The sequence below is a fragment of the Chaetodon auriga genome, chromosome 15 (genome assembly GCF_051107435.1).
Source record: "Chaetodon auriga isolate fChaAug3 chromosome 15, fChaAug3.hap1, whole genome shotgun sequence".
Lineage (NCBI taxonomy): Eukaryota > Metazoa > Chordata > Actinopteri > Chaetodontiformes > Chaetodontidae > Chaetodon > Chaetodon auriga.
This window is the reverse complement of record NC_135088.1, coordinates 14,074,271-14,098,725: the sequence shown is the minus strand read 5'-3', so window position 1 is coordinate 14,098,725 and position 24,455 is coordinate 14,074,271. Positions and strand designations below refer to the sequence as shown.

At 41.5% G+C, this 24,455-nt stretch overlaps 1 protein-coding gene across 1 annotated transcript; it reads left to right on the top strand.

The window, feature by feature from the left end:
- The first annotated feature begins 233 nt into the window (after nucleotides 1-233).
- On the top strand, nucleotides 234-21,738 carry LOC143332342 (GDNF family receptor alpha-4-like). The gene is made up of 8 exons (XM_076749695.1): nucleotides 234-718; nucleotides 10,514-10,780; nucleotides 10,936-11,028; nucleotides 11,135-11,504; nucleotides 12,776-12,885; nucleotides 13,417-13,551; nucleotides 16,151-16,287; nucleotides 19,021-21,738. Exons 1-8 carry the CDS (start codon nucleotides 664-666, stop codon nucleotides 19,219-19,221), a joined length of 1,368 nt encoding a protein of 455 aa, XP_076605810.1. The 5' UTR covers nucleotides 234-663; the 3' UTR covers nucleotides 19,222-21,738.
- The last annotated feature ends 2,717 nt before the right edge of the window (nucleotides 21,739-24,455 follow it).

Here is a 24,455-nt window from a genome sequence, read left to right as displayed (position 1 = left end):
CAGTGGATATTTGCTGTGAACAGTTTTCAGGCAACACACAATGAAAGCAACAAAAACAGCTAATTAATTGGATTAGTGAGTGATAATTCTGTTGTTAAACATGACATTCAGTGCTGTCTGTAACATACACCCTGTGTTGTTTATCATGCCTGGACTTGGCTACTGCAAACCTACTGTTCTCTCGCAGGAAACATTTTAACATCCCACGGGCTTATTCAGTCTTTTCAGGGGCCAATCACGTTGCGCCTTTGACAGAGATGCGCCATGCAGTCTCAGCGCCCTGATCTCAAGTCCGGCTGGACAACTGTGGAGCTGCAACCACACGCAAGTCCAAATGCGACACAGCCAGGCTGTAGTCTGACTGAAACTGATCAGCCGCGCACCAACTTTTTGGATAAAGCTCTTGGAAAGCCACCGAATGCGTCCGCTTGACATCAATATAATCGGGATCGGGAAAATAAATGGGACAACAAAAATCGCGAGAACTTGAGTCGCTCCAGTTGTGTGCACGGTTCAGTTTTGGCAACTTTGTGCGCTAACCCATCCGATCTGCTTCAGTCCGTGCGGGCGCAGCAGCAGCAGAGCAGGAGGCTGGATGTGGCAGGAGACGGGTCACTGAGCTGCAGCGAGCCGGGTGCGAGTTTCCCAGTCCCCAACTCTCCAATGTCACCGGACAGGATGATGATCATTGGACTTCTGCTCAATGTCTTCTCTCACGGTAAGAGGCGCATTTCTCAGTTTTTAGTGGAGAATGTATTTCCACACCGCTGAGACTGTATCATTCATTTAATCTGTTCAATAAGGTCATGCGGGGCTCAGAGTATGTTTCCCTTTTGGAAAACATCTTCCAGTATCCAGAACTTGAACAGGAATGCAGCCATGAATTCTATGTCTTTCATGCAAATGTGTGGTGAATACCGATTATAGATTCTAACAAAGACCACCAACCCAGATGGGCGCGAGAACGTTGATAATAATGTCCGGCAGTGTTTGGATTCCTCACGCAATGTTAAGAACTTAATCATCAAGTGGGAACTTTTTGGAAATGATCTATATGTGCGTAGTTTAGCTTATGCGTGTAACCTGACAGAGGACAGTTGTTATTTTAAAAAGAAAAAAAAAAAGGCATAAAGTAGGAAAGATTGAGTGTCGAGGCATGTTCGGTGTCACTGATGATAAGACTGTTCCAGTGGAACTTTGGAGATGACCCTCAAAATATCATTGACGAGGTCTATAAAGCCAGTTTGCCATTCATTACAGCAGCAGTTTTAGGTTTTACATCTGGATGACATCATGGGTTCCGCTCTGTAATTTCTGCCTTGGACGCGTTCCAAAAAGAGCTGTTCATCTCCCAAATATTGATTGGACTGTCCCACATCATGGGAACATATCACACATGAATTGTTCAACGAAATGATGTTCTCCTTTGCATGAAAGCCCTTCGGCTTCCACAGCGTGTAAATCATTGACATTTTACATAAGTTGTGCATTAGAAGTTGACAGGATGAGATATGTAAGCAGAAATTCATAACTTCATGGCAGCAGCACGATGGACCGGACTGTGGTGTCACTGCTTTATAAGTCTTTGTCTTTGCTGATGAGCCAATGTTCAAAAGATGGTGAAAGATCTGCCTGAGATTTTACAGTACAGATTTTACAGTACAGTAGATTAAAGTTGATTCCTCTGCTACAAGACACACACACACACACACACACACACACACACACACACACACACACAAGCTCCTGCAAAATTAGATATAATCATTATAGTCAATAATGTGATTGTGGCTGGATAAAAAAAAAAATCTCCCAGCGGAGCGTAAAGCGTGTTGATCTGTGGTTATTCATATTGAATTATGTCATTTTGGATCATAAGTGCTTTTCAGTGCTCAAGCCGGAGCAGAAATTCTTTGTCCTTATTTGAATGTGATCGCCAGCAGGTCATGTGTCCGGATGCACTGATAACACAGACCATATGAAACAGTCTAAACACAACTCGCCCGCTCGTCAATGAACTACATGCAAATACTGTAATTGTGATTGTTTCAGTAGTGCAAGACGAGCTGGCTTCACTGCATTCAGGAAAATAAATTGATAATGTCAGGTGAGGTTGCCCAGTACAGATTAGTATCTTAAAATGATGAATGTTTTCTTGTGAATGTCAAACCTTTCAGGCACCCAGTATATCATCCAGTATGTCAAACCCTCCTGCCAGACGCTGAGGTGGAATCACACCAAGAAATGCAGTTATTTTCAAGTGCCATTTAATAGACATCTGAGTCATTGCAGATGCAAATTAGACAGACTGTCAAGATGTTGAATTCTTCCATTGTAACTGATGGCAAAAGAAATGATTGGATTTCAGTTTGTTTATTGACTTCATGAAAGGAAATCTATGCAGAACTCCCTTGACTTTAATCTGGTTTTTGGACAAATCTGCTGCAGTTTCCCAGCCTGCTCAGGAACTGTTAAGTGTCAGTCTGATGGGCCTTCCCTGTCTACATCTATAGGTGCTGCACAAATAGCCCATCTGAACTGTATTCCCTTTCATACAATGCTATTTATGCCTTGTAACACATCTGGCCTTGTACAAACATGCGACCCAAACAGTGGCAGCAAGAACTTTAGAGGTCAACAACACACTGTCAGCACTGATGCAATTCAAAGATCCTTTTTGTGACATGCACAGGGCAGTGAACTAAAGGGGACGCTCAGCTACTGTGCACCAATAATCAAGGAATCAACAACAGAAACAGTAAATTGATCAAATAAGATGAAACTACATACATAGCTTACCAGTTTCCAGAATCTGCCATTTACTAGTGGCATCATTAATATGTTTACTTGAGATTAAAACAAGCAAAATGATATAAGAAAACACAATGAGGACCCTGTGTCTAGAAAACACATTTTAGAATTTAGGAACTCTACTCAGGATGTGACATGTCAGTCACTCTCTCTGAGTTATGTCTATTATTTGTACGTGTTGTTGAATTCATCTTTTTCCAATTCAATAACAGTGCGATGGCATGTCATCTCACAAATAATGCATGAGATCACTTTGATTCTGTCCACACGGCACCTTTGCCAGATAAATCAATGGAAAGCTGGCTATTGTTGAATGACATTAAACCCGACTTTGACCCTTTGCTGCGAGGCCTCTGTGGATTACTGCTAAAGTCCCAGTACAGACTGCAACTGGTGATTGAGTGTTGCTATTTCAGTACTTCATTTAGTGGACGTGATTGAGCCATAACACGGTTGTCATACATTTATTAGAGCTCATTTTCAGGCTGTGCAAAGTCGCACCGGTCTTAGGTGGACTGATGTCTGCATGCTCGAGCTGTTTCTATCCAGGGTTTGACTATTTGATATACACACTGTGCAGGTGTTTGACTGCCCTCGCCTCGTGCACACAGGTTTATCCAACCCTTAGCGTCTTTATCTTTCCCACTGTGTCGTAGGCTCTTCTTTTTTTGCTCTCTTTCTGCTGAGGCATTGTCTTTATGTACTCTGTGCCTGTAATTCAGTTTCGTCTAGGCTGACAGCACACAAAGATTAAATTGGCAACCTGCCCATTGGACATTACTTAGATAAAAAACATAAAATACAGTTTCTGAATATGCAATTATTTCATGTGTTTGATGTTGCACTTTAAAGAAATCATTTTAATTAAGATGTCCACATCGAGGATAACTCTAACATCAAATATAAGTTTCTGTATGGCCCTTGATTTCTCCAATAGAAAGTTTTCTAATATTAATTTATATCATTTATGTGTCATTTCCCCAATATTCTTAATTTGTGTGGGTAAGCGTGTGTGTGTGTGTGCGCTGCATCTTGATTGTGACTCCCGCTCACTTGATGGCACCAACAAAAACCGACATGCCCGATGGAAACAGCCGATCTGTGTGTCGCTGTCTGGCCAAGAAATTATTTGGCACTTCGAAATGTAGGGCTGCACTGGGCAGCAGAAGGCAGAAGTCTGAAATATTCACACAGCTCTTCACATCCTGACTGGCTGATGCAGCACCTGATGCAAGTATGTATTTGGACCTTGAGTACCTGGAGGAGGGGTGTTGTGTGCGTGATGTGGCTGCACAATCCAACAGTAGCACGTCTCATTAGAAGAGATGTATGTATGCATGTATCTATGCACTGGATACACTGGGCGACTGTTAATTCTGAGTGATGATTCTCGTACACACCAGTAGAGATGTAACCTTTGGGTGGTTGGACCCTCATCACATGCTGCCAGATCACCCAGATGATGCTGAACAAGCCTAATAAAGTCATTTTATTTTCTTTTTTCAGTTTTTGGATCCAGTTCTCACTGCTAATAACCCGTGTGTTATGTGATCAAACAATAATTCGTTGTTGTTTTTTTTTTGGTTGAACTGTGCGTCATCATATCTCTATGACATGCCATAATAATGATGAAGGTCACACCTTGAGTTATGTATTCCTCCCTGCAAGTGTACATCTTGCAGAGGGCTGCAGAGAACTGTACATAACTCCAGCGCCAGAGCCATCTCTGTGGGGTGTGCACATAAAAATTGATTAAAGCAAATTCAACTGTGCTGCTCTTTTGAACACGCCAGTCTCACAGAGAGTCAGTCTTGTTAGCTTGCACAAATTGAGGAGCAAACAAAGGTGTAATTTGCCCCCGCATGCAAAGTGCTTCTGGGCAATTTTGGGATCAAGGCATGTGAAACTGTATTACATCTTCAACTTTCTTGAATGAAGTTGGCAAGGCACCTGGCTCTCAGCTGGTGATGTGAGATTAAATGAAATTGCAGCTTTTTGTGAAGTTAGTGTATTGTTAAAGTGGGGAAAAAAGAAGTTGTTCTCAGAAGTGGACTTTCTACAGAGGATGCATTGTTACTGTGCTGATTACAGAGTGAGACTGTGCACTGCATGTGCTCCTCACGCGTCATGTTATCACCACCATCAGTGTGGTCCTGATGTGACCGCGTGAAGAAAGCCGTGGGAGCCTCTTGTGGAAAGATGTGGAGCAGACACATGCAGTGTGGAGAGATTCTGGAAGATTTGGCCAAAAGTGGAGGCAGGTAGTTTGAACAGAGTAATGAAATCTAGCAGGTACAGCATCGTGGAGGGATTGAGGAGGAAGGAGTTGCAAAGATGGCAGTAACAGTGGGAAAGATGAGCTTCAAAACGCAGAAAAATGGGGAAACATTTTAATGAAATATAAGTTTTTATAACAAGGAATGGCAAATTAATTTATGATTAATATATATGACTTATTGTTTAACAGCTGAGGTATTTGAGGGCAGAGTTTAGGTTTTCATGTGAATGTTTATTCAGGGCAATTGGAAATCCATAACGCCCAACACGTTTGAAAGGAGGAGGAAACTCTTCACAGTTCTAGTAGTTCACACAGTGAGAAAGCAAGCACATTTCTTTAAATTAAATAGAATTTATTCTGTTTCTTTAAAAAGAACTGCTCGACTGAGGTTGCCCAGGGCAGTGCCTCTAACTTCCCTCATAACAAAGAAAATATGTGCAAACTTTTAAGCATATGTTTAATGTTAAAAGAAAGTTGAATGTTAGAAGATGGTGAGCTGATGGGGGAAAATGTTGAGCTCAGCAGAAATGATAAGTGAATGAAAGTGTCAATAAGGGCCCACACAAGTTTTAAGCAGCACTGATTAATCAGCTGTGTCCTTCTCGAGGACATGCCTCCGTCCACTGCTACACAAATACAGCAGGGGCCAGCCAATAAGAAGTTTGTTCCAATACTCGACAGGATTTAATCAAAACAGTCAAAATTGTGTTTTACAAACTGTGAATCAGTGCAGAGATCCTTGATTGTGGCACAAGATGGTTTTTAATCAAACTTTACTGTGTGAGAGAAGTCATTTCTATTTTTTGGAATGAGATGGGGTCAGTCACTTTTGTTTATTTTTAGGCTTGGACGTAATCTACTAGTGACTGATGTGTTTAAAGACCTCCCTTACATTTGCCATCTGCTCTGTCCAATCATTAATAGATATGATTTTGAATGTAGTAGCTTAAATCAAAATTAAAATAAGCATTTTGGCAGGAAAGTCATTATTTTGACTTACAAACATGTGTTCCATTGTCCTGCAGCTTACTTGCTCCCATTTTTTAGTCCCTTGTTTTCCAGTGTGGTTTCTTAAGGTCAATTAGTCTGTTTACATGCATATTAACAATATAATAACTGCACAGTATATTGGAGATATTTATATATTTAGTGAGCATATATGAATACTAGATTGCACTTACGCTATCCACATTTCATATGTACCATACCAATCCTTGTACAATAGGTATCAGGTATCACAGTGGTGTACTTCAGATTTCAGTAGTACATGTTGCATGACATTAATGTATGAGTATGAGCTGAGTCCCTCATGAGGATGAGGAGGGGATGGCGGTGGTGTGAGGGCAACAGTGAGACAACTGCTAAGCATCACTGTTAGAGCTGTGTGTGTGGCCACAAAAACAAGTGTTTTTGATAAGAGGTCGGGACATTTTCCAGCAGTGTTTGTGGTGACAAAACTCTAACCCCTAACCCCGACCCTTTAAGCCAAAACATGATGTTTTCATAACCCTAAGCAAGTGTCTTTAGTACCTAAATCTAACCAGACCTTAGCCTTGACCTTCACCTCAGCATTGGCACAACATAAAACTGAAAACTGAAACATAATGTTTGGGTTGATCTCATGTTCATACAGTCACAGCAACAAAATAATCAACCACGCATGAACACAATAGAATATTAGACTTCAAAATTCAAAAAGTCAATTTCAGCCATAAAAATACAGTTAAATTAGTCTGCAACTAATAATAGTTTTCATTATCAATTAATCTGCAGGTTATTTTCTTGATTCATCGATTAATTGTTAGGTTTAGAAAATGGTAGAGGATACTCCAGTGTACGATACCCACGGAGCGTCATGTATCCACTCAGGATTCCCACTGGTTTTCCTGCAGGTCAGATCAATGAGTTCAATTCATAACAAGTCACAGGAGTCATGTTTGAGCCTCACTTTTGCTCCATCTTGTCACTTCGCTGCCATTTCCTCCTCGAGCCTGAGACTTCCTTCCAACAAGTCCCTTCTGTCACGATCCCCCAACACATTTCACATCAGAGTCACACTGTCCCGCCGCCGTCTCCTCTCCAGTCAAATTACTGCCCAACAATCTGGACGCTCTGCTACTCATCCCACGCCTTTGAAAGGACGGAAGAGGAATTCGCCAAACCGCTTTGCTCCCCGAGAGTGTCTGTATGTGGAGTGCGGTTTGTCGTTTATGGCGTTAACCTTCATCAGCTTCACAAATTCTATTAATCACTCCAGTGAGAAATCAATAGGTTGTATAATGGCTCACGTATCACAGTCATTTATCTCCCATTCGCTTTTCTCCCCTTTTTTTAATTTTAAACACACACGTACACACACACACACACACACACACACACACACACACACATACACACACACAGAGCATGCTCAGACCAACAATTCCCTGAACCCAGAGAGTTTTACTTTAGCAATTTGTTGCATTTCAAACAGCATAATGTGAGTGCAGAGCTTCTTTTTCATCATGACATTAAATGATGTTTGAGTTATTAAAATAATTATGACCTGTCTGGTGGAAAAGATTTAACAGAGCTGCTCTATACTTCACATAGGTTTTTCTTATCTGTCTGTATGTGTGTGCGTGTGTGCGTGCGTGCGTGCGCAAAGAAAGGCTCTCGGAAACTAAATTTGCTGATAGTCTCTCTATCAATGGAAAGCCCGAGGGAGCAAACACTAGGAAGGAATAATGAATAAACTGTTCGCTGCCCAAACAGAAGATAACATGAAGCCTGTTGAAATTGCAGTTAAACACGGCAGAATTTAATACTTCAGCGTAAGAATCAAGGTGTCACGATATATAGATAGACAGGTAATCATCACCTTTGCATACCTTGGGGAGCTGGGACTGTGAGTATGACTCATTGCCTTGTGTGTTGCTGGAGTTTTTTTTTTTCTCCCCACCTCTCCCAGTGGATTCACTGCAGTAGCCTTGGCGGGTTTCCTGCAGCTGCGATGAAGCGCAGCCTCTGTTTATGATATGTCTCATGCCAAAGTGAGACGTGGACCTCATGTGGCGCCTGAGATTGCAAAACATGCAGCAGCAGAACTGGATTGCAGCCGTGCTTTGTGTCGCCAGTCAGCAGGAGCTTAATCGAAGTGTGTGACCGATGTAACACAAAACCGCGTGTGTACGACTTGTGTGATGTATATGTTAATGTAAAGCGCACAAGCATGTGAGGACAAAGTAAGCGCAGATATTTGTTAACAGGCGTGCACGAGGTTCAAACATAAACATTTACTTTTTTGTAGATGCACTGTGTATTTTTCCATCTCTGCCAGTCCGTTCCTTTGCTGCAGTTAAATAGTGATGAGATATTGCAAATTAACGAGATAAAGCGGGAAAAGTGTGTGCATATTGCCTACCCAAGCTGTTTTCTTTCTGTGGAATCTCTGTGTATAAAATGTAATTTGTGGGGACAATTATGTGTCACATTTGAGAAAATTAATTTCCTGAAATGCTCCATCAGAATGCAATTTTATGAAGAGGCCTTCCTCTTTTTTCTCTCGTCTCCCTCAGGCTGCCTCTGGCCTTCCTGTATTGTGTTTTTTTTTGTTTTTTTTTTTCACAGAGCAACAATCATTATTATGAAATTATTTGTAGTTTTTCACTTTCAGTCATTCTAGACAGAACGCTGCCAATCAAAACACTTTTAATGTTTAATGACTATGGACCAGCATGACTGTTTTTCCACTGAATAATGTATTTGTTTTAGAGAAAATGTGGTTGTTGATATGGAGCACATTTGCACTCGACGACCCTTGTATAACTTAATGGGATGAACACAGCTGATGTAATTCTACTGTATCTTCAAGCAGCATATTATGTAGGTGCAATGTGTGCTGATGCGTCTGTCAGATGAAAAGTGTTTGCCTCAGACTATTTGTCTGGGGGAACTTCAGGGAGGAAAACATTCACATAGTGGACATTTGATATGAGCCATTGTCTCAGTGTGATACCCAGGTTGAGTCTCTGTCTGAAAGCAAAATTGGAAGCAGAAGTATATGGGGTTTGGTGGGAAAAAAAAAGATGGACTGTGCTGAATAAATTGGTTTTGTCTCTAGCGTTACATGTGGAGACAGTATGAGACGTTGCTGAAAAGCTTGTTCCAAGTGGATGGGACCCTGCTGCAAAAGGTTTTGCCCCCAGCTGTTCATGTGTCCTTTCACGACAACAACAGCAGTGCTTTTGTAACGTCCATGAATACATGTCTGTGAAGATGCTAAATATGTCACATGCAAAATGCTCAAGCACCACACCAGTGTTTTTAGATCTTTCAGTGCATTTTATTTGATATATTTTACATTGCTACCAATGATTTTCATTAGCATATCGCAGTTTTTCAGATGGATGAATGCGTGTTTACTAGTTTACAGATAGCCATTTCTTTGTATTTACACCAGTATAACTAGAGTGTGATTTCATGAGGATGGTAACACTGAACTCATGTAGCCTTTACTTTTTCAGCCAAAATGTTATTATTCTCACATGGGAAGAGAATATTTTGGAAAAGCCCCCTTGTTGGTGGTTCAAGTACTTGCAGGAAGATCCAAGAGGCATCCAAGACTTGAGAGTTGGCTGTTGAATAGCATCCTTTTTGATGCAGGAAACTAACTAATTCTCTGTTCACAACATCCCCATTTGGCCGTCTTTTGAATTTTATTTTCAGACGAAATTTTGAATGCAGTGCCGTTTGGCAGCTGACCCTCAAATCTTGGATGCCCACATCTCTAAGAAGCACTTGAACAGACCAAAAAAATATTGCAAAATTCCTCAATTTAAAGAGCAGAATGCAGTGGCCATGGCCAGACATCACGGCTTGAAACTTGACAGAGCAGCATCATAGATTGATAAAATCTCTCTAAATGTATGGTAGCATGTGTTGAGCTTACCACTTACTGGGTGGCATTGTGGCCTGTGATAAGAAAGATGAGGGCTGGCTCCACACAGTACCACAGTGAGAGGTGAGTGGCAGCCGGAGCATTTCGATGGACATATATACAAACACTGAGACACTGTGCTAAAAAAAACTATGGTAAATAAAGTCCCAATGAGAAGATGAAGAAATGATTATGAACTAATTAGAACCCCAACATAACTGTATAGTGTTGTTTAGTTATCCAAGAGACTCCCATGTTTCTATGAGGAACATTGAACTTTCGCCCACATTGTTACTTTATTACTCTTGTGTGCTTTCAATTTAATCCACCTAGATGAATATTATAGTCACCTGTAGTGCAGTGGAGGGTCTATGGAGTGCGCTCAACTTGCTAATTACATCCTATTTAGCTAAAGGACTTAAACTGGACCATAAACCCAGCTGCTTTGCACAGTACAGCCGTGCACATATTGGTGGCAGCGTTGACAGTGTCATCCTCTCCTGCAGGTAGTGCGCCAGTATCTGCGTCCTTAGACTGTCTTGTGGCAGAGCAGGGCTGCATCCAGGAGCAGTCCTGCATGGTGCTCTATCGACTGCTGGAGTACTGTGCAGCTGAAGAGGCCGTGTCGCCCCTCGGCCCAGATGCCCGCTTGGAGTGCCTGGAGGCTCAGAACTCCTTGCAGCATTACCGCCCCCTTCAAGTTTGCAAGTGTCAGCGTGGCTCTCGCAGGGAGGAACACTGCCTAAGGGTCTACTGGACTGTGAGATTTGCAGGTAGGTTTAAGCACTGGCATATGTGTGTGTGTGTGTGTGTGTGTGTGTGTGTGTGTGTGTGTGTGTGTGAGAGAGACGGGGGTGGAGGTTGAGGGGGGCTTTTTGGATCTTCAGCTGCATAATCCATGTGACAGAACTCTTCATTGTTGTTTCAGCGTATGATGAGTATGAAGTGTCTCCATATGAAGAACTGCAGGTAAATCTGGTGAGAAACATTGAGATGTCACGTATGGCCTCCATCATGGCAGGTACTGCTCTTATCACAAATATTTAAAACACTGGCACCCAAATTTCTGCTAGTCATGGTTTCTTTGTCCTGATTATTACATTGTTGTCTTCTTCGACGACCTCCAGCTTCGGCTCTTTCTGTGGACGGCCAAAACCAGTGTCTGAAGGCAGCCCAGGACTGTGGCCTGTATGAGAAATGTGGCTCCCTGCGGTCAGAATATGTTGTGGCCTGCACCAAGCGAGCAACAGTCTCTGACAACAGCTGTAACCGCCAGAAATGCCACAAAGCCCTGCGGCGCTTCCTGGAGCGTGTGCCAGAGGAGTACAGCTTCGCTCTACTCTTCTGCCCCTGCTCTGACACTCTATGCGGGGAACGCCGGAGGAAAACAATCGTCCCATCCTGCTCCTATGAAGAGAATGGGAGAGGAGAGGAAAGAGTGGGCAAGCCCAACTGCCTCAGCCTGCAGAACTACTGCTCCAGAGACGAGCTGTGTAGGTAAGAGTGGGTATGATGTAGTACATTAAGCACGATTAAGACTGGTTTCAGCATAGAGCAACACCGAATGGAAGAAATACAGATTTCACAATGCGCACTATAAGCACAGAGGGAAGAAAATGTACTGTAGGTATTCAAAAATCACTGTTGCAAGATGATTTGGAGTCCCTTTTTATTTTGATTTTATTCTTTCGTCGTTGATGGTATGGGAATATAAGCAACAGGCGACAATTCTTTTGGACCCACAACAACCCAAGAAGGATTAATGTGATTCAGGCAGAATAAAAGGATTGGGATGGGATGGGGGTCTCAGAGCAGTTTGCTTACAGTGGACCAGAATTCATGAACTCACCCTTGCTCACAGTGTGATTATAATGGGTTTTGTGAGGCTAATTTTAGTCTACACTCTCTCTGCATATTGTTCATAAATGTAGAGGACTTTCTTACACTAATTACACTCTAGTCTGTGTGCAAATGTTAGAGGTTATTGATGATAAGAGAAGAAAAATTCTTAAGAGTTATTTGAAACTGAGAAGGTCATGCAAAATCCCCCTCTGTAGTATTAGTGACAGAGTTAAAAGAGGAAGAGAGAGGAGCGTTAACTGCAGCAGCAGTGTCCCACACGCATGGCTACCATGTGTTTCCTCTGAAAGGCTGAGAGACGGATCGAAACACTCAGCACATTCTGATAGTGTCTTCAGTTTTAGCTCAAGATATGAAGAATTATAGATCTGCTTTAGATTATTCATGAAGTGCTTCAGCTCTAAATGTTTTGGATGGTGTGTGCATGTTTAATAGAATAATTGCAATCTTCGGGCATCTACTTGTAAAATCCATAGCTTGTAAACCTCTGAGATTAGCTGTGACTGTATCCTCACCCTCAATACCAATGATTGGAGGTGAAACTGCTTTGACTAAACTACTGCATGTGACAATGGGTACACTATGCAATACAATAATTGGACTAGTCAGGGTTTCTCATGCCATATAAGAAAGTTTGCCAATTAGGTTTCCAAGGAGAAGTGAGAGATGTTGGTGGGCTGCTGATATTTCCTGTTTGCACTGAAACAACACCTGGTTTTGAGTGCACATTTTTCTCTTTCTCTTTCTATGCGCACTTACACTCTACTGTGGTTTGTGCTGTTTTTATTTTCACTCCAATCCCAAAATGAAACTGTAAAAAAGGCACTTTAATATGCATACTCCGTTGCTGTGTGTGTGTGTGTGTGTGTGTGTGTGTGTGTATGTGTGTGTGTGTGTGTTTGTTTCAGATCCAGGCTCGCTGATTTCCAACACAACTGCCAGCCCTCCCCTCTGTCCGCCTCTGGCTGTATACGAGAGAGCAGAGCCATGTGCCTGAAGGCCTACGCTGGACTCATAGGTGAGATGGAAGAAAAGAAAACAAACAAAATAAAGAAAAAAAAAAAAGCAGACAGAGAGCTGCTCAATGGACTTGTTATTAGAAATCATCATATGGTGTCTAACGGTGATATTTGCTTTAAATCATTTTCATTTTGTTGCACAAAAGAACTCTGCGGGCGTTCATAAATGGTCAGCTGCCAAAAGCTGCTGCTCCGGGGATTCAGTCAGCATCACTTCAAAAAACTTGATTTAAAAATTGCATTTCCAGCAGCTCCGTGTTGTACGAAATCATCCGGGTAATATTATTTTCTTTTGTCTCCCACGCTGTATTTTTCAAAAAGTAATTTTGTGTACCTGCAATTATCACCATTGAGAGCTGGAAAAGTGGTGACACTGGATCCCCAGGGGACTAATATTGTTGGGTAGACAGAGGCTTTCTTTCTATAGAGGTGTGTGCTGCAAATCAAATCTTCTGCCTCGGGGAAATATTACTTTAAAAGTTTGGAAAGTTGCACCCGCACCTTGACTTTTGTCTTCTTTTGACAACCAGGAACCATCATGACTCCCAACTATGTGAGCAACAGCAGCACAGAAGTGTCCCAGTGGTGCACGTGTGACGGCAGTGGGAACGAATGGCAGGGCTGTCAGCGCATCCTGCACATGTTCAGCAACAACATCTGTCTGCGTGAGTAAAACGTCACGAGTGGGGCTCTGGCTGTTCAAACTACGGCAAACATGATGGTACATTAAGCGTCGTGCTTGTGAAGTTTTTCTTTTTTTTGGTCAGCGGTGAAATCAGCCCAAATGAGCTATTTAAGTTATATATTGGCGTTGCCAAACCACAGGTGTGATCTGACAAACCTGATCAGCGTTTTTCAATAGATAATTGGATAATTGCTTATGTGGAACATCTCCAGTCATGATAATGATACACGTATGAATATTTTAATTGAAAACAAATGGTATGCTTGGGCAGGATTTGGACTCAATAGCAGACACGCAGACAGGGAGTAATAGGAATTTATTTGAATGGATAATGAGCGGAGACTCAAGGTACACAGGGAACTCATAGCTGGGAAGTCCTGAGAACAGCAGGTGAGGTGCAAGGTACTGAGGCAGAGAGCAGTTCAGAGATACGCTGGAGCGCACAGAGCTCAGGTGGTGTGAGTACAGCCTAGAGGACACGTGGTGGAAGAGACGCTGGAGCTGGAGATCCATGCAGGAGAACTCAATGAGCAAAATGAAAAAGACACAGGAGATTAGGGACTGGTGATTAACATGAGAGAACAGAAGCTAAATATTCACTTAAACTCACAGGTAGCTCTGATAAACAGCCAACAACACCACTAAGCAGCAGAAACAATCTGGCCTCGAGGCCTCTGCAGTCCACAGTCTTTATCCTGTCCTTGATTGTGACGAGTCCCAGCTGTGTTGGAGTCAGCTCCCAGCCACCTGCTGAACCACGCCCAGCCTCTGTTTCCAAAAAAGGACACACAGGAAACAAAGGCACACACCTCTCCACAGCACACAAGAAAACATGAGAACATGAGAAACCACCACAATAAAAACGTCACAGATTATCTGAAGTGATATTTCACATGAATGTTGGCCATGTCAGTAATAGTTTGTTTACGGTATTGAAACAGGTTCCTGAGAGTTTTGAGTAGAAGCTGGAACATTTGATTATTCTCACAACTCAGTCCAGTAATTTAAGTGACAAATCTTCATTCTGACATAAAGTAATTCATACACAATAACCGTCTTCTTAGTTAAGAAGATAACAACAGAGGAACTGTTCCCTTTTAGCGGTCAAATATGGGTATTAACAAAATTGATCTTCAAACTGAGGGTTTTATAATGTGCATTAATACAGAATTCAGATGAGGTGGGTCATGATTGATGACTGAGAGGGCAAACCGCTGGACCGTAATGTTTTCTCATTCATAAATAAATGGCAAGAGACATTCTCCCCTGTGTTTGCTTGGCTGCCAAATATGAATGTGTTTTCCAAGTTGTGTGGAGTCAACGACTCCTTTCTCCAAATCTGATAAATATAAAGTGGCTTCTTGTTGAATTGTTGCCAAACCAGCTGGAAAGAGCTCCTACTCAAGAAGTATGAAAGAAACTCTGTTAGATGTACTCGCAGTACCTATAATTGTTATGTACTGTGTAACACTAGAATAGAAGAATAAGGGTCAGAGGCCTGCCAGGCTGGCAGAATGAAATAAGTGTCTAAGTGTTGACCAACAAATAAACCAGTAGATGCCGTTTTTACTCAGCACTCTGTTTAATTTTGCTCCATGAAATTATTTCTCCTAGTCATCCAAAAGTAGTGTTAAATATTAACAACGTAAAATCAACTGTGACTGTAATGCAAACTGAAGATAGAGGAACAAAGGAAGCATAGCCCTTGCTTCAGGTAATTGCTCAGTGTTTATTTGCCTTATCCCACCCTTTTGCTACATGATCAACTTATTTTATTCCATTTGTGTCTGCGGGGAGCCAACAGAAAGTCACCCCGCTCGGCTCGAGAAGGACTGGAGTGAGCAGGCAGCACAGACCCGAAAAACCTGCAGAAGCTTTTTTGGCGTATGTGCCCCATCAGCGTGTTTCATAGGAATAAATGGGATGCAGTCTATGAACTCTGTGTCACTTCTCCTTAATGCAGCCATGGCTCGTAATGACAACGATAACATGCTAATGTTTAACAGGTATAATATTTACCATGGGTCTCGTTGCGTAGCATGTTAGCATGCTATTAGTTAATGAGATAAGATAAGATAAACTTAATGGATCCCACGCTGGGGAAATTTAGTTGTCAAGTATGAGAAACAAATCGAGAATGAAAAAGGATGCTAACAAAAGCACTACTAAGGCTAATGGAAATTATTGCAATCGTTGCTTTTGCAGGTATAAGATATTTAAAAAAAGTATTTGACCAAAAAAGTTTTAAACTGATGATGGGACGAAGTTCATCTACATGGGGACGTGGGTGTCTGAACCGAATTTAATTGCAATCCATCCAGTAGTTGTGAGATAAATCAATCTGGACCAAAGTGGTGGACCAGCCAACTTACTGATGTTTCCATTCCAAGAGCTGAACCAGTTGTGTCTTAAAAAGTAATTTTCCAAAAAACACATTCAATAGTATTTTGACCAATTATGCAGCATTTGCAGAGTTGGTGGCACTAAAAACGCATATAACAGCCACAATTTTGGAGATGCTTCAAGGATGAATAACGACGTAAACCTAATGAAGACGGCCCCTGCTGATTCTGTTTCAGGCAATGCCATCAGCTCCATGGGAATCTCCGCACCTCCTCCTGTGGAAAACACTCCCGTGCCAGCGTCTCAGCCCTCCCCGCGCATCTACCAGGAGAGGGTCCACGTCAGCATTAACACTCTGCCTGAATTCAACAGTGTAAGGCCTCTCTCCTTCTTCACCGTCTCACCATATGCTAATGTTTGACACTTGCTGCAAGATGGATTGAATACGAGGTTGACTGTGTATCAGGTGGTAACACCTAAGTATCAGCAGGCGCTGTAGCTGTGAGTTGGGCCCAGCAGCTCCGTCCTCTACCGCTGCCTCTCATTGTTGCAGAGCATTAGCCGTAGGTGTTTACAGCGTTTCCCTTACTGTTAATATTCATATATGCACACCCATCTGCTCCACATTCCCCATTTCTCACCAGTTTAATCCTCCTCATTCCACATTTCCTCTTCCTGCCATCCCACAATCCCCGACAGCACTGAAACCCTGCCACTGGTGGGCTGCATACTGGACGTCCAGAGATACAGTTTATTTAAAGACAGTGCGTTTGAGTTTCCTAATTATGACGCAGCGAGATGATGCATTCTAAAGGCAGCTGTTCCATCTGAGTGTTGAATGCGCGAGTGGTTGGGGATTGGTTAGGATTACCCATTGGTCAGATGTTAGCAGCTGACCCTGCATACACGTGCGACTCTGATCGGGTAGTGACACCAGCAGCAAAGTGAATGTCTCCTCTAATGAAACACTTTGTTTTGATGTTATTAAGCTCTAAATTTGATTTGAATGAATTTAATTAATTGCATTCAAACTGGAAAATAGAAACTGAAAATGGATTGTTTTTGCTACAACAGAAAGGAGGGATAACAAGAGATCTCCTCTAGTTTCTAGTTTTGACACGCCAAGGCCATTTTTAATGAAGTTTCAAAAATAAAGCTCAAGCAAAGATCTTAGATAAAGGCTTGGTCTCTTTCCAGCCAGTAAACCCTCTCATCATCCTCTCTGTCTGTGTTTAAGTGGAGGCTTCACTGTATTGAGAGCTAACTGAAAGCAGTTAGTGGGAAGAATATGCAGACTATAAAACCCTTCAATAGAAAGGTTGCTGAATTATGATAGTATTCGTAATTTAAAGTGGAAATGCCAAGGAAAGAAACACACTATATAAATTTTGATTATTCATATAAACCTTTGTTATTTTCCTTATTTACACAAATTTCTACCTTATTTTAAAGAGCAGACTGAGCAGGCAGCAATATCTGTGTTTGACCTCTGACCACATCCAGCATCACTGATGGCTGTGGTTGGGTGTGGTCAGAAGTTTGCTCTGTTGCACCTGTAACCACACCTATCAATGATGTCACGGTGCACAGACACACGCTGGAGTACACTTCTGCATCACTGCAGTGAGCCTACATGTAGGTACCACTATGGCTATCCAGCTAACATGCTAGCACATTTCCTGCTACTGGCTATGTGAGCTATTATCATATCAGATTGGGATTATTTTGACAGATATTGCAATGGTGATATGAGCCATGATTTTACTGGGAATGATCATTTAAACTTAAACTTTTGATTTTGATGCGATTTTTGCGTGGGGTCTGTACCAAACAAGCATGTTTCCTTACATTTGGACAATATAATTTGTGGACTGCAGCATCTCTGTAGCACCAAATTTACATTATATCATATTAAATATTACATAACACCGATTTATTATAACAGTATGCTGTGACACATTTTGGCTTTATTAAAAAACTGCGGCTCCTGTGATTTACAATTTTGATAATATTTCGATTAATTATTCAGCCCTAATTCATCTTCATAATGTGCAAATGTCATTATATATCATATAATATTTTGGAGGAAGGTTAGTTTGCTACAAGTTTTCAGTTTGTTTCTCATGATTTCATCATTTTTACATTTGAAAATGTTCACATTGTTCAACTTCAGAATCTGTCACAAAAAACAAAACAAATAGAGGTGGGCTCTGTATCCAGCTCTAGACAGCAAAGAGTGGAGAGCGGTGAGTGTGTGTAGGTACGGTATAGTGTCCCCCCCACAGCTTTGTCCTCCACAGCTGCAAATGGGACTTCATGCTGAGTGGCCCTCTGTTTTCAAGTGCTTGCGAGGAGGGACACAAATCAGATGGCGAAGGCCGCTCTTGCTTGATGCACACTGGAAGTGTCTTTATACTGTGTTTTTATTTTATTTCTGTCAGCAGCAAGCCTCAGACACTTATCTTGCTGGACAGATTGGTTTTGAGCCAAGTCATTTTCAAATAGATTGTGGTGTTGATCTAGAGCTGGGAGTCCTGCCAATGCGGTTATTGTTACGGTTATTTTATGGTTATTGTTTCCCTCGCCACAGTGATACATGATTGCTTTTTATAGATACCTCCAAATCAGGGCTACTGTGTGATAATATGTAAGAAATGTAAGTCGGGCATTTTCTTGCTGAACTCATATTACCATTTTATTAGCAGCATCAACAGCTTCGTGCTTCAGGAGGCCAGTTGGTTTATCTGATTTGGTCTAAAAAAAGAAGCTTCTAGGAAATACAGAGCGTAGATTAATATGCAGATGCATAAATTTAAATAAAATCCACCACAGATTGACTTTAAGGGTGTTGATGGGTGTCTTGTTGTCACTGTTTATGTCTTTGGACAGCCCAGTGTAGCACTAATGGCATGTCTTATTCAGACTCTCACATACCAGGTTAGCTTCCTGGTTGCCTTGGCTGAAGGTTGAGGATATTTTCATGTGTAGTTTGAAACTCTGTGTTGAATGTTGTGGACTTTCTCTCCTGGAGTTTACATCCTGAACTTCCCTCCACGCTCCACCACTTCTATTAATTGGAAGAATCACTCTTTCCCCGCTTTTGCAGATGGAGGACAGCGAGGACGAGGAGCAGGAGGAGGAGGAAAGCGAGGAATTCAACGTCATCCCACCGTATTCCGAGAAGGACTCTAACATCGAATCAGGGGCTAGAGGGAGTAAACGGGGAGCAGCTAGCCGAGCGGTACCCTTGTTACCATTGTTGCTGCTGCCTATGCTCATCCTGGACTGGGAGTGTTGGAGCTACTGAAGCCTCCATCTCATCCTCTGCTCATATTCAACTCCTGCTACCACTTTCAAATACATCACAGCACTCAGAATGATCCACAGAGGACATGTGCGAGGAAGAAATGCTCCATTTCTTTTTCTTTCTTTTCATCATTTTTAAAATACCCTGACTTTATTTTATGATTTAGTTTCTGCTATCACTGCCTCCTCAAGAGTTAAAAGATATCAGTAGTCCTGCAGGATCTGCCACGTCTGCGCTCGAGTCCTCTCCTATGAAACGAAGCGAACAACGTGAGCAGATATATGAGTGCATGGGTGAATTTAGAAAACGCCGTCTGGGCAAATACTCTATCTAGAGCCTGCTTCACACTCAAAGTACATCCCCTCTTTTAACAAGAAGCACATCGCCCAAGGCCACAACCACTATACACACTCCCAAAAACCATAACCAGTCTACTCCACTGCAACCAGGCCCGAGCACGGCTTTTGATTTCTATTTCATGACTCATGTCACATCCGTTTCTCTGCTGCCCTTTCGGCGCTTCCTCTCCCTCCTCCATACTACTGTTGAGTAAGATAATCCACTTTACAACAAGCTAATAAGAAACTGCACCACACTTAAACTGCTTTGTACCGTTGGAAAAAAAAAAAACACTTTTTAAAATTGCCTCATTTAAGAAATGATAAGAACCAGCGTGTTGTCACATTATGTATTAGAGGCCGTGCGCCTTTCCAACCTTTGCTTCTTCTCACTTTGTGCACCATAAAACAGAGAGCAACAGTCACTCTGCTCTGCTTCCTTTGTTAAAATGCCACTTAGTATTAGTCCTACCAGGGTGAATGGCTGAGAATTCAACCACGGGCAAAAGTAATGAGATCAGGTTCTATTGTAGAAATGACGAGCAGAGAAAAGCAACACGAGCAATTATAGCACAATTCAAACTGCTCAGCATGCAGGGAAAGTCTGGAGTAAGGCTCAGGGGAGGAAATAGCCAATTTACTGCTGTCATACCCTCTCACTTTTTTTATCCTTAGGTGTGTTTTTAGTGCTCCTTCCCCATCATGTGCTTTAGATGTTGTGAGAGCGGGATGCGGAGATGGGGACGGACACAGGAGGCTGTAAAGCCTGCTGGCTGCTCTGATCATTGAGCAGCACATTGAGCCATTCTCTCTGCCTGAAATAGCTTTTGCTGATGTTAATGATTTTTTTTGCCTCTTATGGCTCATTTTCTTGTGAAATTACGCAGCTGCGGGGATGTAGGTAAAGAGAAGTATAGTGAAGTTTTTGTAGAGGAGTAGTTTGCAAGAAATAACTTATCCGAGCTCAGCAAAGATGTTGTATTTTGGTAATGCACTCATTTTACTTCACTCGCTGTGTGAAATAATTACAGCGATGCAGCAGTGGGCGACTACGAACATCAGTCCACTGACCTCACTGCCATCGACCAGATCAGAACATTTCCAAAGACCTTTCACATAAAAAATAATTGGAGATGTTTGATCACTTGAGGAGGCAGTGTGGTGCCACCACTTTTTTCCACCCCCCCCCACTGCTGGACTTGTTTACATGGTGGTTCACTGTCATGGAGACTGAGCTTTTGCAAAGGACACACAGTATAAAGGCAGAAACGCACTGGAAGCGTATGAGCTAAGCTTCAGCAAAGGCCGGTCCGTCACTACATCAAACTCGGGTTTGATTTTTAGAAGTCAAAGTGGGACTTAAATGGATGTTGTAAGGTTAGTATACCTGTAGTGACTGTTGCCTACCTCAGGGCAAAATGACATCATGCAGGTTTTTGACCACTTTCTTGTTGAGTTTGGCTACAGGAAACTAAGAAGTGGCTGAGGAAAAGGCTCTGAAGTGTGACTGCAAGCTTAAAAGGTACAAAAAAAAAAAAAAAAACATATTTGGGTAGAATCTTTGAAAAACAAAGTTTGACTGGACCACTAGTCAGTATCCAAATATATGACCCAGAACCATGCATGATTATTTACTGATAAATAAACATGCTAAAGACAGATTGCCCTTCCCAGTGTGCAGGATTATCTCTCATCTGCAGTTATTCATAAAGAATCAAATTAACCAGTGACAATAACTGCATCCAGTGCGCTCTGGCCTTAATGACTGAATGTGAGTTTACATGTATTTCCACATTTCAGCAGGTTTCTTTATATTTGTAAAGTCTGTAAAGTAAAAATTTACATTAAACATGGCTTGTATTTTTTTTGATAAGTTTCAAAGAAAAAAAAAAAAAGGCTTTTTCTGCATCCATAGATCCAAATTCTTTGAGAAAAAGATGTGAATATTCCCCAAATTAGTTTTTAGAGTGTATCATCCAGTTGAGACACTATGTACAGTACTATGCTTCACATGCTAACCTTCTTTTAAAGACATATCAAACATGCCAAATAACTCTGACTGTCATGTGCTATAATTGTGTAATTTTGTGACATAGAAGAACAATGTGCCGATTTGTTTAAGAATAAAAGTACGATCGGAAATTTCCACGTCTAACGGAAAAAAAGAAAAGTGCACTTCTAACATTGTAACATGGTTCTGTTCCTTTCACACGTGGTAGATGGAGCGGGCTGATAACAGCATGCTGGCGGGATTGGGACTGTTGCTGACATGTTTAATGTTCGCTGCAGACTGGCGAGTTAATCAGCTCAGTTGAATTTTTAAATACATGTTAAAATATGCAGCTTCAATACTATTTGGGCTTTAATTGCTTTAATTAAAAGCTGAAAGGTTGGAAACTGTAAATAAATGATAAGTCACTGGTTTTCTGTGGCTCACAGCCACACTGGACACACTGAGCCAGGACTCTCGTGTTTATAATTTAACTTCTGACTGATGGAGGTGATTACAGGGTCTTGGGGCTTCTACATCCAAAATGACACCACTGTGGCAGGAACAAGCTACAGTGGAATGATTTTGAGAAAAAAAAAAAAGACTGTAATAGAAACTGGCATTGGCTCACACTTTAATTATAAAAAGTACAGCATGAGGGCTCCTGCCCTTTTTTTATGTCCAAATTCAGCCAACTGTCTACAAAGTTAAGTTATGCTTTATTAATCCCCTCGAGGAAAAAATTATCTTCTGCATTTTAACCATCTTAAGTATTTAGGAGCAATGGGCAGCCACCAAACTCTCTGAGGCCAAAGCCTAAAAGAACCATATCAGCGGTTTGCATGTTTTAGCCTGTTTACTACAAGTCATATACACTTTAAATCCCAGCTTAACATTGTGCAAACAATGAACATTAAGTCAGTTTCTGTTAAAGTTACTGTTGTAAGGTCACGCAGTGCAGACTTTTCAAATCAATCTGCACTTAAACTATATATAACACTGACATTAATAGAGCATTTTCACGGCAGACATTTTTGTTTGTCATAATGGGAAAAGCAGAGGTGTTTCTAAAAACATTAACGAAGGCTCCATTCTATTCAACAGTGTGACAGTTATGCACAATACCAGGACCCTGAGGGTGAAGCAGCTAAATGGAATTCATCCTTCATTGCATTATCTATTCTGTGAAAAAGGTTTGTTGATGCTTGACTTGATGTTCACTGTTAAAGACAACACATTCTCAGACCTAAACGACTGAATAGGTTGAATGCCGGAGACTCCCAAAACAACGTAACGCTGGCGAGAACCAGTGACAAGCTAAGACCTTTATCAACATGTGGTTAACATTGTGAAACGGTTGCAGTTTAATTGCGTTTAAGCCCCAAAGCTACTTGGTTAGGCTTCAGAAAACATGATGATTCTGGTCAAAAACATTATGATTACATATGTTAATGTAGCTTAAGTAAGCTATGTTAGCTCAAATAGTCAGTGTTGAGTGACGCAGACTTTCTTGCTGTTTATACTGTGTCACCTGATTTCTTCCTCCTGTCATTAAACTACGGCCAGTAAAGGTCGCTGCTTCACGATTAACATAAATATGGATGGTAAAAACCCACTGACACCTATGCAGCCTTATTTCTGGCGAGGCCTTGCTGGTCATAGACTGCAGAACTCACGCAGGCTTCAAATGACATTTACGGTATGCTCCAGGGAGTGATTCCCGACCTTTTTAAACTCCTTTATGGTACTTTCTTCCATGATACTCCTCCACTTATTATTTTTATTTGCTTTGTCTCGAGATGTCTTTTGAACATATTTAGCACCATTGCTGCATTTGACAGTTTTTCCTACAGATGATGCTTTCAGGTTTGGGACAGCTGAGCTTTCCCTCTTCATTAAACCATGAAGCCAAAGTGGTTTTCAGTCTAATTCAAGACTGCATGGTGACTCTGTGTTCAGGGCTGAGGTATTTCTGCATTTTGAGCACAGTGACAAATCTTTCCATCACTGCTGTGACAGTCATTATTTCTGACAGCTGATTTTTGTAAAAGTCTAATTATTGTGAGGAGGCAATTCATGTGATTTCACGAGTGTGCCAATTGAATTTCAAACTCTATTGAAATGAATGGAAACCAACAGCTGCCTGGAACAGCAAATACGTTCGAAATAAACAAAAGAAAATCCATATTGCATGCATGTGAAACTTATCAACACTGGTCTACTGCTGAACATTTTAAATTTGGGTTGTGGGGAGAAAGGAGTGCAGTCAGCAGAGCTCTGTTTGGGTTCAAACTCAGGACCCTCTTTCTGCAAGGCGACAGTAATCACAAATGAGCCACTGTGCTGCCCCAGGAGGCACTTGAGCTGCCTAATATCCCAGCACCATCCTCATAATATATATATATAAAAGATAAGCAGTTATGTTAATGTGGTTATTAATTAAGTAAATCAGTGCATTCATTTGCAGATAATCCTATGTCAACATATAGTGCTTGTCACATATTGCATAGAATGCATTAATATGAACTCAGGCATGAACTCAGAATCTTTAAAGCACTAAGGAAAATTAGGTTTTCTTATTAATATGATAATTTGTGCAGCAAGAAACTCCGCAGTCTAATCAGATCACCCACTTAGTTTCTCCCCAGTTTCTAATATTGTGTGCCGTTTCTTGTGTTTTCCCAAGAATTTGTGTCCTCGCAGACAAACAGGCATGTGACACACAGTAAACATGAGCAAGACTGACTTGAAAGTGGACAAAAAACAAATGTTAAATACTCCCTTTGGTATGACCTAATGATTTTAACCTGCTTGCCAAAATCATGCTGTTAGTGTAGGATATGTGGACAAAGTGTGTCCAGAAGAGGACAGACAGTGAACTGCCATGTAATGATCTCGTTCAATGA